This window comes from Amblyomma americanum, chromosome 11 (genome assembly GCF_052857255.1).
Source record: "Amblyomma americanum isolate KBUSLIRL-KWMA chromosome 11, ASM5285725v1, whole genome shotgun sequence".
NCBI classification, from domain to species: Eukaryota; Metazoa; Arthropoda; class Arachnida; order Ixodida; family Ixodidae; genus Amblyomma; species Amblyomma americanum.
This window is the reverse complement of record NC_135507.1, coordinates 4,447,409-4,462,687: the sequence shown is the minus strand read 5'-3', so window position 1 is coordinate 4,462,687 and position 15,279 is coordinate 4,447,409. Positions and strand designations below refer to the sequence as shown.

The 15,279-nt window shown below is 45.8% G+C and overlaps 1 protein-coding gene across 1 annotated transcript; it reads right to left on the bottom strand.

Moving 5' to 3' along the window:
• Window positions 1-820: 820 nt before the first annotated feature.
• On the bottom strand, window positions 821-14,963 carry LOC144110543 (uncharacterized). Its single transcript, XM_077643554.1, has 6 exons — window positions 14,569-14,963; window positions 10,132-10,184; window positions 9,493-9,588; window positions 7,134-7,181; window positions 5,183-5,236; window positions 821-988 (listed from the first exon to the last, which is right to left on the bottom strand). Exons 1-6 carry the CDS (start codon window positions 14,717-14,719, stop codon window positions 848-850), a joined length of 543 nt encoding a protein of 180 aa, XP_077499680.1. The 5' UTR covers window positions 14,720-14,963; the 3' UTR covers window positions 821-847.
• Window positions 14,964-15,279: the final 316 nt, after the last annotated feature.

Sequence of the window (15,279 nt, the reverse complement as noted above, 5' to 3'; positions counted from 1 at the left end):
CGGTTCCTTAAAACCCCAGTCACCGCGGTGCAGTAGAGACATGTTGAAACATGTGAACAGTATTCCTTCCTGGCTAGTGTTCTTGCATAGGATAACTGGCCACATTTCAGACTTCTATTGCAGCAATTTTTGGAAGGTAAATTAAGCATTCTCAAGTTTTTTGGAGAACCTTTTCAAGAATGTTGTGCATAGCTGCTGCTTCTCTGCACAAGCTCTTGCAGTGCTGGCAGTTGCATACCGCATGCCTTCAAATTGTGCACAGAGGACAGTTATTGAAATGGCTTAGTGGCTTGCAATTCTCTTTTATCATCAGCACCTGTCACCATCTTATCCTTAATTTTGAACATTTTTACCTGATAATTACATAACATTCCTTAGAGTACCCTAATTTGGGCTGCTGATAGTGGTATGAGGACTCGCCGAGATCTAACAATGCGACACATTTTGCGTGATTCGGTAGGCCTGATTGGAATAGAATCAGAATTAGAGTAGATTGGGGAATGAAAGACAGTGGACCCTAAGTTGGAATATAATCATAATTGGAATAAAATATCGGAACTGAATAATAGTGAGTGCAAGAAGAATGCATTTCCTCTGCACCCATAAATTTGATAAATTGATCGCCCATAAATTGTTTTTTTTTTTGGAAATAGGCAGCACGCTGTTCACAACTAGAATATTCATATTAAGTTCAGTGCCACCAAATCTTTTGCTCCAGTCTGATTCCCTTCTTTTGATCGGAATCTATTGTCACCACTTCACTCAGAATGATGTACTCCCTCACTAACTACTTTACATCTGGTAAATGCCACACTCTGAAGACTTTTAATAAACGTTTATTCTTGTCTCACGCGAAGTGAGCGTACTCAACGGTGATGTTGGGCTTGGCTTCAAACGGCATTGGCCCGACGTCTGGTCCTACCCGGAAACCTCGCAGAGCGGACATGCCAGCTTCTCTAAACTTGCCCAGGGTGTTCGCCATGCAGTTCTGCATCGTTAGAAGAGGCGGGGGAAATATGAAACAGGGTTTTCAACGCCCGAGTACTTCGCATTAGTCATTAGTGCAAAATCTGCACACCTCTAGAAATGAAACTGAAAGGTGTCATGACTGACAGTTTCTGCCTTCCACTCAAGGTAAGCGTCACTTGCGAAGTGGTAGGGGGCTTACAAATAATGACCTTTAATGCTGACCTGGCTACTTTCTCTCTTGATGTGGAATTACTTTTGAACTGAGTAGTATTAGGGAGACAGGAAGGTGTTAGTCCAAGCACAAACTTTAACATTTTCCTGACCAGTTTTTCAGCAACATAACCTGCCTTCGTGCGACAGAACAAATCTACTGGCAGAAAAGTTTTGTGGTGTATTCTCTTAAAAATAAACGCTCCTATTCCTGTATCTCACGCAGTCGCTATTTTTGTTTAATTTTCATCACGGTTAACTTGGTTTACAGTGTTTGCAGTTTCAGCATGCAACCAGCTCAAGTGTGGTAGCTGACCTTATGATCGCACACACCAACTCTGAACACTAACGAGCGCTGAAAGGAAGCTGTTGCCCACTTATATCTGTTGATAGATTGTTGCCACTGATTAAAATTTATCGAATCCTCCGAATTCTCTGAAATTTGCGAGGCTTTACACGCTGGACACGCTTTCATGTTAGAAACAGTCAGCACAAGGTGACAGGATTCTTGGCCGGTGTTATGGCTTTAGAACAAGGTAAGAACATTGCGTTTTGAATTTAATCTTTCAACCTTATAACTTTTGTTATCATTCTTATGAATCGACGACAGCCTCAAAGAGAGCACACTCCATTTTGCCAAGAATGTTGCCCCAGTGTTAAGAGGCTCTCAGAATCGGCAAGATGGCATGCGCATTTGAAACAGTCACAAGACAGAACAGGGCTGGCGCCAGAACAGGACGAGACTGTGCCAATTCCGTCGCATGCTGTTTTCCTTGTGAATGTTTGAAATATACTTCCCATCTTGCTGATTTTGATATGTACCAATTCCCATCAACAAAATATCGTGTTAGAACTGAGAGGTGCTCTTCGAGTGACTGTGGACTAGAGTGACAACGCATGCCACCGTGGTTGGTCTAGTAACTTCAAAAGCGCCGCTAGTTAAAAGGGCTGTAAACTTCACTATTACGAGCATTTCTTTTAATTTAGTTTAATGAGTAATCGGACCACCTCAAATTGTTTGCCAGTCTGCTCGCTGCAAAAAAGAGGGAAACGTTTATTAAAAGCAATTCAGCACTCTTACCAGGGGACTCTAAAAAGAATGGAGAAAAGTGTTACTTTTGGTCGTAATGCAATGCAACGAATTTGTTTTTCATGCTATTCCTAGGAGTCTAGTTTTTGAGGTCGAGCATTTCGTCGCCAAATAGCGTGTTATGATTGGTCCGGCCGCATGCGACATCACTGCTGCCTTTCGCCGTTTGGATGTTTTATGAGCTTCATACCCTGTGATTCGTACGCTGCTCAAAATAAAAGCCTCTCGAATGCACGAAGTGCGAGTTTTATGGAGACCTGAATGCTGTGATTTCCCAGAAACAGCATTCGACGCGCTCCAAATCGACTTGCTTATCTCCAAATCACTTGAAGGGCAGAGAAGCCTATGGTTGACGGGTGATTACGATACTAGGTAATGTGAACTTTGAGGACAGCTCTTCACGTATTTTAGTTTTTGCACTCAGTTTTTTTTTCCTGAATCATGAACCAACAAGCCCAAGTATCTACCCTTCTGAAGGTATAAGCCTTCTGGTAAAGGCGTTTTATGGCGAAGGCTAAAGTCAATGGCCTTTGTGGTAAAGGCATTTAGGTCAAATGCCTTTATAGTTAAGGCCTTTAGATCATAAAGTTGAATGGCGCAAGGGAACGAACACAGGAAGACACAGAGACAGAAAGAGCGCCTCTTTCTGTCCCTGTGTCTTCCTGTGTTCGTTCCCTTGCGCCATTCAACTTTATGATGAACCAACTAGCCCAGCAGCAAGTACTTCTGCCTTTAGATCAAAGGCTGCTTTTGCATTCACAGCACGTAAGGTTTTTAAGGGGGCTCAGAATGACCTGAGCGGAGTACATGAACACACACAGTCACTATAGCCTCTAGTCGTGAACACCTGGGCCAAATAATACACTCCTACGTGCAGCAAAGAACCCGCAATTTTGCTCGAATGTTTGCGAGTCCATGGCAGCTACCATGGCCACAGCCAGTTAGCAGCATCACTTGGGTAGGTCGGGAAGCTCTGGCCCAGGTGGAATTTCCATGGTGGGGCCGGTGGAGGAGCCCAGACCTTTGAGCATGCAAAAAGTGACGAGAGGAGAGGGAAAAGCACGAAGACACTGAAATTTAAATTTTGACTACAGGTAAGTCAGCTTCTGAAAAACGCATTAAAAAAATTGTTGTCTGAGGATGCACGTGAAGTAGAGTCCTTTAACATCCCAGGAGTACTACACCTTTATTGAGAGCCCCTTTCAGAGCCCCTGTAAGTGTCCACCGTAGCTTTTTTCATGTGAATTGTAGGCTTCAGTGACAGCTTCTTAGGCAAGAAATCATGGGCTTACATAATGTCAGGGTAAATTGCACTGCTATTAGTAGCAGCACAAGTGGTGGCATTATTTTCAAAATGCTTGAACATTTAAATTTTAGGGCATTCAAGCATTTCAATGTTCGAAGCAATGGATCTCTGAAGACCTTTTTTTCGTGATTAAATAACTCTGGTCAATCCTGCGTGGTCGTTCCAATACATCAGGAGTTTAAGTTTTACAAAACGAGCCAAATCCCAAAATCAAAACTATGAGATTTTTTGGCTTAAATTAGGAGTTCGCCGAAGGAGGACTTAGTCAGCATTGCCGTCAGACCGAAACGAGCCTATTTACGTGCCACATGCTGTTAGAAGGACTGCGTTTTGAATAAATAAGAAGCTGAGTAAAATGCTCCCACATCGCGAACCAAGTCCAAAGTGTCATTTAAAGGCTTACTAGGATGTCGCGTGTGCTGCGCTGACCATTTCTCATGAGAACTGTAGGTTCTGAAGGAAGTATTCTGGGTTTTTATCTGTGGTCCATCTTGTCATGGATGTGGACTGGTACGATAAAATAGGCTGCTGACAATGTCCAGGAACCCAAGAAACGTCCTGTAAACCTTGCAGTCATGGCTTTTAGGTAATGCACAAAACGAACTACTAAAACAGGTTCTCAAATGAAATTTTGTAGTACCTTCAGGTTTCTTGGAGGGCTTTTTAGGATTTCCATAAATTCACAGGCACCTGAACTCTTACTTTCCTTTACGCACATTATTTTGGGACTCGTCATATAGTAACTGCTTTTAGCAGAGGGTTTCATGATATAGGCAGTCATTGTTAACTTAATATGGACAACTTTTTTTTGGGGGGGGGGGGGGGGCTGCGTCTTAATGTTATTTTTTTTAGCACATTTTGGGCAGCCAGAACGCACGAGATTCCACGACATCTGAACTAGTGAGGTTTCCTGAGCATGTCTTTCTTACAAAGGGAAATGACTGAAAGGCTCACCAGTAAAATACAAGAAGTATGCAAAATAAATTCACTGAAGCATCGAGACGTTGCTGACTTCCGACACATTAGAGACGGCATGATTTGCTGCGGTTTTTTTTTTTAATGTGATGAGCAGGGAACGGTGTGCTGTGAAGGTTAGAGGCCCACTGAGAAAATTAAGCCCAAGCTGCGTGAACTCCACAAGGTCAGATGTGCCTCCCAATCCACATTGCTTCTCTGGTCTGTGGCCAAAATATTGAAGGCAAAATGTCACTTTCATGTATTTTCTTTGTGTAGGAAGAGAAGCTTTTCCACATATGCCGTTTCATATCTGTAAGAGCCAAATCCAAGGTTTAGGTATAAATAACTACAAAAATTCCCCCGTAGTTTTTGCTTTGTAACATTGTGGTAACTCATTTAACATGTATAAAGTACATATCTCGCAATAACCCGTAAATTTTTAACCAGAAGGTGTGCTTTTTATAGATATTTGTTAACATAGGATTGGCTCATTAGAACCAAAAAAGCTCATATATTGTTACATGTGGGTATTAAATATGAATTGGACTCTAACACTTGGCAGGCAAGAATACATTGTTCACTGTTGAATAATTTGCCCATACAGCGGCCATGCGCATAGCTATACTTAACACGTAGAGGCTGGTTTGTACCTTGAAGAGTTGAACAGAGTTGTCGAATGGAGGACTTTTCAGCTTGACGTCAGGCTGGAAGATAAAAAAAAAAGACGAATTCGAGGATTGCCCTAAGAAAGTGAAATCGGCTTTTTTTAATGCAAAAGCATTACTAATCCTATAGCGAGAAAAGCCGGCGGCGTGTGTTAGGCTGTTCATGTGTGTACTTGCAGATGGTACAGAAAGTCCCAGCGATGACAAGAAAAAAGACGTCATCGAGTGGCTGAACGCACACAGCAAGCCGAGCATCGCCATTTCAGGCAATCATACAAAATTTCGCTCGTCTGTATATTTCCTACAGGCTGACCTCAATGTGAGCGAGTTTGTCCGACTACATTCGTAATAAAATTGTGAACAACCGTTCGTCGTACGTGTTCTGGATGGTGTCATACGACTTCTCATTGCATATAGCCTACTTGTGCTATAGTCTGATACAACTCAAGAACAAATCGGCTTTTCCCCATCAAAGGACCCCCTTCCAGCCAATGGCGTCGGCCGATTCTCCAGCGTGAAAATGCAGGGAGTGGCAGGTGAAAGGGGATAGTTCCCTCCCTCCATGGTCGGGGATAGTCCTGCATTGTCACGCTAATAGTTCAATGAGAATTGGCCGACGCCATTGACTGGAAGGGGGTCCTTCGTCGGGGAAAAACTGCTGCGTTCTTGAGTTGTATTCCGACTATAGTCACGTTGGAGGCTATAGCTTGTGCACCTTCAATTTTATGCCTTCCCAGACTTTTTACTCTTCCCTTAAGGTGCGGTTGAAGTGTTCACTAAGATGAGAGATAGTTAGTGGGCCATTTCATTAACCAAAAACCAGTTTTCATATGAAAATTGTGACGTAGCCGTTCATCGTACAGCTGTTGCGAGTGGTAATACGATTTCTCGTTACAAATGGCATACGTCTCTTACTCAATTTGTAGGCTAGCTCGTTACGGGTATTCAAACCGAATTCCCGAATGCTTCGCTCGGACCTTTGTGGAATGGCGTTCGGAGGCGCGTCTTCGTTTCATTTCTTAGTGCGCAACCTGCGTCGAAGTTGAACGCTCACGGTGATGCACTAATGCTTTCGCCTTCGCAGCACCTATGCAATCTTAAGTGCGCTCTGAATTTTTTCTTAGTTTTCAATGGTTGCCTTGCGTGCCGATTTCTAAAGCGCCTGGAAACTGGGCCATTGTGTCTACTGTGGAACGTCTTCACTATAGGACTAGCAGGGCAGGAGGGCTTCTGGCGGCTTAACCTTTTCGTTCAGCGCATAAGCAGCCAGTGCACTTATCGCTATGGAGAACATTATCACTGGCATCCATAACTATGATGACGCCATTCCGAGGAAAACACGTGCCTCCGATTGCAGTTTGTGAGGAGGCGCATTGCAGGTGTGCACGCGTGCATAGCACAGATCTCGCTGCCAGGTTTGACCTACGGTAACATCACAGTTGCCATTGCAACAAACTTCGCCGGCAAGATGCAAGTCGCCGCAGTTCAGGAGTTGTCGACCATTAGAGGGAGAAATACTGCGCCCTTGATTTCTTCTTTCTACACAACAGCACCACCGCCATGGTTCGAGCCTTGATCAAATCTTCTCAGGCCATACAACAAGGCTTTGTTGGTGAGGCCTGCTCACGTCAAAAATTTTGTATATCGCCATGTGTGCGCTTGTATGGTACCTCCTCGATGAATAAAAGACTATGCAATATGTGCAAATCTCAGTACGGAACGTGGTTCTCAAGCCAAATTTATTACTTATCACACTCATGCAGTGTGGAATTTAACAGGCTGTGCTCAAGTTTAGTGCTTTAAGAGTCCCGGCTGAGCAAGAATATACTCGACGCCACTGTATTTCCGTACGTTATGCAGAGATGTCAATGCAATGTTTGTTTTCCCAACCCGTACATATGCTTTTACAAGGGTGCCGATGCTTAAACAGGCTCACCCTCAACTTGAGGTAGGCGTCCACCCTGCAGTCTTCCACCTGACTCAGCTGCAAACGTTGACATGAGAAAAAAAAAATGTAGACATTGAGTACTTGAAGTGTTAAGTATACTGGGCAAGACTATGAAAGAAAATAAAACAGCGTTTCTTTAATTTTTTTTACAGCCTTAGCTTTACAGGGAAAATTCACTTAGGTAGAGCCCGTCACGCCATATTACGACTTAGACAAACTCTGAGGTGTAGCGGATATAACAGGTGAGAATACTATCCAAGTGAGCAGGAGACATAGGCTGATTACGTGGCACGGTCAAGTGAGCATGCTACAAGCGAAGGAGGCAGACTGCTATGGGTTTTGGGGCATGTGGTCACAACGCCATCGAAATGGTCTGTTTAGATTTTTCGAACAAGTCAGCCAGGTCGCGTCATCGTTATAGCTTATACAGGATGATAAATGCGTATTTATCCTACTTTTCGCGAATTAAGAGCCTGCCTGGCCATTTCTCGCGTTTGCTCTAAGGATGACACATGTACAGCATGCATTGGTGTCATCCTAGTAAGACTAGATTAAGGTGTGTGTGTCCATCCTCCACTTACTGCATCATCATGTGCGGACCGTGCAGAAACCAGGACACCGTGGAGACCTCGTCTGGAAGTAACACTAGTCTATGCGGCGGATTTGCCCAAATTAGCCAATATACAGTTTGTTAAATGTTCAGACCCCCAAGGAGTTTGCTTGTGGGCCATGCTGCAGTGTGATTGTTGCATTGCCAGTATTGTCAATCTCTTAAAAGTGAAAGGAAGTCCTCGCCCCTCTGAAAGTCAGGACTTCAATGGATGTTCAAGAGCCCCACAGCGAGGCTTATAAGCAAACCTCTTAGACTCGACTTTTTCCAAAGGTTTACGGGCACCCTTACGGACTTCGGTGTCAACTCTCAGGAACAATTTGCGTTTATTCTTTCCCCATGGTTTTTGTCGTTCATATAAGTGGCAACGACGGGAGCCCGTGAGAAGTGTCTGTGTTCATGGCGAAAGACAACACACGCCCACGACAGGCTGTTGTGTCGCGCGACAGGCACGTTTGTCGCGTGAAAATAGCCGTGTGCTAAATGTCTGTCGCGCGACTGCACCCACGACAGGCAACTCTGTCGATGCACGCAGTCTGTCGCGCACAGTACCTGCGACATAAACCTGTCGCGCGACAAATCCTGCGATAGGCACCTTCGCACGAGAAAATACAGGAAAGATATCTGTCGGTCGACAGAACTACTGCAAATACCTTTGTCGCGTGAAAGAACCCACGACACGAACCTATGTCGTACGACACACAAGAAAGCTTATCGCGCGACATAATTTTTTCGCGAGACAGAAAATTCTGTCGTGCGTTTTCATCTGGGAGGCAAATCTAAATTCCCACATTAGACAGTTGCTGCATCACTGCTGATAAAATTTGTCAAATTTAGTAAAATAAATTTAGCTGGGAGAAGCGTTTTGAGCCAGGTGCCCCAATACATTTTGATAAAAATTACCGGAATTGCGAGATTTCAAAACTTTGAACTTCAAGCTTTATAATTAACTGACAAGCTGCGTGGCGAAAATGTAAAAAGTTTTGTGGGTTGCTCGCATGTCTTGGAGCGTTTGTAGTTGGCAGATTTGACATAATCACACTGTACGATATGAAAGAAATGCTAAATTATCGAATGAAGTTGAATTTGCGATACCAAATTTCAGTGCTTTAAGCGGTCCCGCATGTATATATTGATTGCAGATTTTTTGCTACTATTCTTAGAAAGTTACTAAGTAGTAAGTACAAAACAAAGAATTGTAATCTCAAAATCTGAGCTTTTAAAGATTATATACGATAAATTGCCGCATAAGTTAGAATTTTGCTTTCAGTAATTTGCAGAACTGAAATTTTTGTTTTGGATTTATCTGGATTTTATGGGGTTAAAGCTCTCAAAGTGACTCCTATGAGGGACTACGTAGTGGAGGGCTCTGGAAATTTCAACCATCTGGGATTTTCTAACGTGAACTGACATCGCACAGTATACGAGCCACTAGCATTGCGCCTCCATCGAAGTGCTACCGCAACGGCCGGGATCGAACCCTCGTCTTCCCGGTCAGCTGCCGAGCGCCAGAGCCACTGAGCCACCGCGGCGGCTAAATTTGAATTGAGCATATTTTCTTCCAAATATCTACGCATTCTTCTAATAAAAACAATTACTTCGTGCCTGTATATTTCGATATTTATTTATTTTTATGTACAGTGAGGTACAGGTTTTACAGTGGTGCACTCGGAGCAGCGGAAGAGAAAAGAATGAAAATAAGAAACGAGCAGTGGAAACGAGCACAGTGTGCCTCACCAGGGCATCGTCCTGGCACGTCTCCCGCGAGTCTGCCTGGATGACCCGCGAGTAGAGGCATGCGAAGTAGTCTCGCTTCAGCAGGTCCCAGCCTGACTGCGCACAGGGGGTCGTCACGTCAGTCATACTGCTAGAACACGTCCCGAGGAAATGACGCGCAGCCTCGGTTGATTTCAATTAAGTTCGTTTTCTTACTTCTATGACACTCGACGGTCCTGGGCTAAAAGATCTAGTTAGCAAATTGGCTGTCATCGGCACGAATCTTGCATAAGTCAGGCGTGGCGAAATAACTGCAACATTACTAAAAAAGAAACCATTGGCAAACTGGAAACTGTAGCGCGGTTAATGGTGAAAGAGCTCCCAAAACGGTCCAAATTCTCAATAGTTTATGAATGATATTCCAGATTTCAAAGGCTTTATTTACTGAGACGTACAACGGGGAACTTAGGGAAGCTGCTGAGACTACAGGTACCTGGAGGCTGATGAGGGCTATCTTCCTCACTCGTCCAAAGTTTTCCCTGACAGCCCTAAATTTCCCCATTACTCATCTCCGCAGCAAACTCCGTGGCCTCATGATATCTCACCAAGATTGCACTATGAAAAGAATTGTATGCAGCACAAAAAGAGAGTACCACTTACGATATCCTTGAATTCAAAGCTGTCGTCTGAGCAGCCTTCGAGAACGGCGTTCACTATGTGAAAAAAAAGAAAAGAAAGCGAGCATAAAGTGCGCCGTCATTCTTTAGTCATGTGATCACCTAGTCGAAAAACTACGAAATCGTGCCCAAAAATGAAAAAAAAAATGTTTTGTTCTGTTGTATGGGGACATCTTCTTCTAGTATTGTACTGTTTTCCTTACCTCTGTTTTCGCGTCAGAAATCCGTCATTGCGCAGTAGCTTAGGCGGTTTCTTAGGCGGGTTTCTTGAAACCAGCAGTCGCAGGGTAAGCGAGAGATGCGCACAAACACAACAGTACACCTCTACATTTTTTTAATGCGTTAGCATTAATACTATCACCTTTCTCGAAATCGGTCTCGTTGCTGTTGTGTGATGCCGCCAACCTGCAGAAGGTCTCCGACCACATGCTACCCGGCCACCTTTGCTCTGCACCCGTCACCATCCTCCATGATCCTCCACCCACTACCAAATGCATTTGCCCGCCTATCACTAACCATCTACCTCCGCCACTCTAGAAGGCCACTGCCCGCCTACCTTTGATCTCCAGCCTACTGAAGATACACCCACCACGAACCACAAACCTCCACTCTCCGGAACCCATCCACGCACTTCCACCTTTCAGACATCTCCAGTACCCACAATAACACCACGCATCATTGGAACGTAAAAGCGACGACGAAACACAATTCAAAGCGGCAAAGGGAAAGCGATCATTGTAGTATCCAAATGTACCATCGGGGGCAAAAGTAACAGACCCCGCCGCCCTCCAAGTTTCGACACGTGCCACTTTGCTTAGGGGCGCCACCTGCCAAAGCACTTCTAGTGTCGAAACGGGCCCTCTGCTACAAGTGGCTGTTCCTCTGCGCCGGTCTCGACACCAGAAGCGTTTTTTTCAGGTGGAGCCCCATGCAGAGTGGCAAGGACCAGAACTTGGAGGAGGGGTCTTCTGTTCCCGATGGTACAACCAGTACGCGCTGATTTCTCGCATCACGTGCACTTTTTGTGAGGCGGTAAAATGCGAAGAGCGCCATTATGTTGTTGTGGCTGTGGAGGATTATAAACCTTCGAGAAAAAATCAGACTGGTTGACGGCACAAACGCCGGCTGGAGATCAACCAACACGTTGCGCGGGATAATGAACCTATGTCCTGTTACTATACATATACGAGGCTGATGTTTTTCACAAGGCTCTTAACGACTACCGCGGACGGCGCATACAACCGGCCTAAAACAGTGGATAACAAGTATTTGCGCCCACTACTCTGTAAAAGTTCCTGCAGTCATCTGGAGAAGTTTCTTGAAGCTTTAAAATAAGCACTGCATAACAGTATAAGTAGCACAGACAGGAACCGAAAAACAGGGGATAACCTGTATAGCTCGCAGAAATTTTCTCTTAACTAAAAGAACAGAGACGCAGTGTGGGGAATTAATGTGTGACAAGTCAAAGTAAAATAACTTTAAAAGCTAAAGGCGAGTAATTTTGACTGGCCTCCTGTTGTCTTTTTCTTACATGAATTCGGCTGCCACAGTGCGGTTGGTCAGCTTCGAACATTTTTCCGGCTAGCCCACGTCTTTTCCAGTAGAAAAAGAAACTACCTTCTGATCTTAGTGCAACGAGAGGGCGGCGAAGTTCCCGTCACGAAGACTTATTAAGGACGACAGCCGGAAGTTACACCTTGATGCCTCTGATGAACATCCTTCGGTCGGACTCTCCCTCTTTAGGCGAGCGGAAGGGGTGGCACACATATCTTCGCGCACAAATCACGTTAATGAGATATCCGCAAACGGAAGCCGCGAACGTGCGACGCGTGCACGCGATATGACTGCCGGCTCTTCTCATTCGTATTATATATAGCGCATGCAGGAACCGATGTACACAAAACAACACGAACATGCAGAGCCTATCTTGCCTAGTCGGTGCGACAGTCGAGAGATGATGCACGAAGCCGGCAGTGGCCTTCTGTACGCGCGCTGTATATCTGTCAGGTTTCACGTATGTGTCATAATGCGCGCCTGTATTTTGAGGGGTTTTTGAAAAAAAAGAAAAGACACGTCAGTTCTGCAGCCTATGTTATATTGGAAAGCAGAGAGTACTCAATATGCTCCCACGTAGTCTGTTCCCGGCGGTTCTGAAGCACTTTGACTTCTTTTGACGGCCGCTGCTCATTCTGTGGGGAGGGGGCCGACACTTTTCACATGGTTTGGGCATGCAGGCAAAATCCTTCTATCCCTCCCATCATCCCTTCCCCTACCCGAGAGGACTGGGAGGCGGCTCTGCTCGGCTGCCAGGAACTATCGGCCCAACAGGCCCTGGTTCGGCGGACCTGCGCAGTGGTCAGGACCAACGGGGTCCCGGAATGAGGGACTCCGCCTTCTATTGTAAGGGGCGAGACCCACTAGGGGCCTCTCCCCGAGCACCTCTGTGTACATATAGATTAATAAATGCTTTTCACCACCACCGGCCACGTATTCATCTGTTCAAGAATAATGTCGCAATAGGGGCATCCTCTGAAGTTGGTTGCTTTGTCCGAATCAGTTTTCTGCTCCCAGCAGCCGTTTCCGACGTTTCCTAAGCTCTCATATTTCTCACCCTCCTTATATTAGTCATAATATGGATTTAAATAAGCATCGTGCCGTCCATATATTTAACTACGTAAGCGTAATAAGACGTTTCATGTTTCTGAAAATACAGGGACCCGTCTACTGCAAAGCATGAAGGAAAGTCCTATTGTAAGAACTTTTAAACTTACAATGGGTGCAGAACATTTTGTGTATGTACATGGGGACACCCAGGTATGAGAAATATGTTTTGCTTAACGCTGACAAACCGAACCTTAGCTCAGGTATGAAGAGAATATATCCAACTGTTACTGCCTCAAATCACGTAGAATCACTCGTAGGGTCTGAGAATGGTGAAGAAGTCAATCTATTCTGCTCGCATGCATGAGGTATATGGCAAAGAAGTCTTGAAATTGTTTACTTAGTGATATATGAAAGGTTTCGTATTCGAATTGAAGTTCGGTTCGGAGCGTTCTCTCCCAGGAGCGTACAACTTATAAAGTAGAAACGGCTCGAATTTAAACTGGTACTAAGGAAAACGCACGCGGACGAGCGCAGCGCAAGTCCTTATGTGTCTTCCTTCATCCCAGCCTCAATTCGCGCTGCTTCACTCATGAGGCCGAAAGTGCCGAGCGGAACTAATGTTGCCCTTGAGTGAAGCAGCGCGAATTGAGACTGGGACGAAGGAAGACACATAAGGACTAGCGCTGCGCTCTCCCCATTCTATCCTTTATTTCCGCTGCCCCAGCTCAAGCGCTTCAGTATCGATGGCAGATGCCGGGGCTAGCAAAAATCATTTCCTTCCTTTTTATTATTATTTTATTAGAAACCACTCACTACTACACTTCACTCAGTGGATTACCTACTCGCCCAAGCCTCTTTGTTTAGCAACTTAGAATCCTCTGTAACTGTGGCGCACACTGCACCTATGGACATCTCTTCGCTTGCCGTTGTAAAAGAACGAAACATTTCAGTGTAAACACATTTTCATTCCACCTACCTAATAAAAAGTTTGCAACCCAAGAGAGGCATACACAGCAGGCCATATATAATTCCTCCAGTCGACCTCTCCACCCTTCCTGGCACTGGAAACCTTGCCCCCCCCCCCCCCCCCGCCCCTTCCCCACTCCCAGCCAAGAAGTCAAAACTTATCTAGTGCCCCTCGTATCAAACAACTAAAGACGACGTAAAGCTCCAAGTCTGACGTGCTTTGCTTCTGCCGACCTGGTCATCCACCTCGTCCGAAGCGGTTATTTATGATGGAGTGATTTGCAATGAAGAGATCTCTTGAAGCAAACGGCATCCGCGGATGAACAGCAGCACAAGGAGAGACTCTCATTGACGTTATTCCACTCCTCGCAAAATCCAGCTGCATTAGGAAGCCATCGCACAAATGCCGTATTTTCGGTTCAGCATATGCACCAGGCATGTCGTACAATATGAGCAAAAACCTCAACCAAGGTTTCTTTAGTTCCGGATTCTCGCGGGCACGAAAATAGCGTTTCCTAAAATTGCAATTAAAAGTTTGGTCGCATGTTCACAGTGGTCGAAGCTAACAAACTCGTATTTGCAAACAACCGTATCGTATAAGTTCTGGAATCTGCGGACGAACACAGGTTGGTAGACGCACATCTTGTACAGGCGAGCGATGGGGATACAAGTATTTAAGTAGACTTACAGGCTAGGATAGTACTGTGGACAGGCTGGCATTCGATGAGTGAACTATAAGCGATGTCGAACGCGCGGTGAGTCAGCCACGACTTGTGTTGGCACCAGGCAAAGAGGGGTACATACGCTTTCGCGATTGAACCTGACGTGTGCATGTGGGCGTCACACTTACGCCATGTGCAGGAAGGCGGGATGTCTCCGTTTGGAAAGTGACCGGAGGCGGTGGCCACTCCGGCAACGAGAAACACCAACGCCGACGTCCAGATCGTCCCGGACAAGACCAAGGTGCTGGTGGCAACGGTGGTTCGCATGTCGCTGTCCATAGCCGCTCTGGGTGGTTGCTGTGTTCGCCGGCTCCTTCCGCTTGCTTCTCTTTCCAGGCGGTCGCCGCTTTGTTTTCTTTGTTTCGAAGGCAAAGCGGTACAGCGCCGCGGTTACTGACGGAAGGACCGCGCGGCGCGCCGTCGCCGTCTTAAATATTCGTTTTCCTCGCGTGCGCGCCCACACGCGTGCCGAGGAGGACTGAGTACGGCCTGCAGCGTGATCCCGCGCTAACGAGATGACGCGAAACGCCGGCGCGAGCCATTACTCCTCCCGGCACTAAGTGGCGCGCCGAGGGCAGTGCGAGCACTTTTTCTGAGCCACGCCGCCATCTTTTTTTTTTATACTGACGCTGAAGGGCATCATAGGGCTTGCACTTCAGGTTTTCGCGGATCCAGTTTCGCATCAGCCGTGAAGAGCTAACTCGCTTCAGTAACAAAGACAATCGATGTCTTTGGAAGCTAGCGTACGCTGCGCACTTGGCCACGTGTAGCGTACGCCCCCTTCGTAGCCGCTTAGGCTGAATAACAGGTTATCAGTGTTATCGAACTGAGCTTGGAAG

Coding starts and splice junctions, on each gene's coding strand:
- LOC144110543 (XM_077643554.1), bottom strand. CDS start 14,719: ATGGACAGCGACATGCGAACCACCGTTGCCACCAGCACCTTGGTCTTG. Junction 9,589..10,131: donor GCTTTGAATTCAAGGATATC/GTAAGTGGTACT, acceptor CCCTGTGCGCAG/TCAGGCTGGGACCTGCTGAA. Junction 5,237..7,133: donor ACGCCTACCTCAAGTTGAGG/GTGAGCCTGTTT, acceptor TTTATCTTCCAG/CCTGACGTCAAGCTGAAAAG.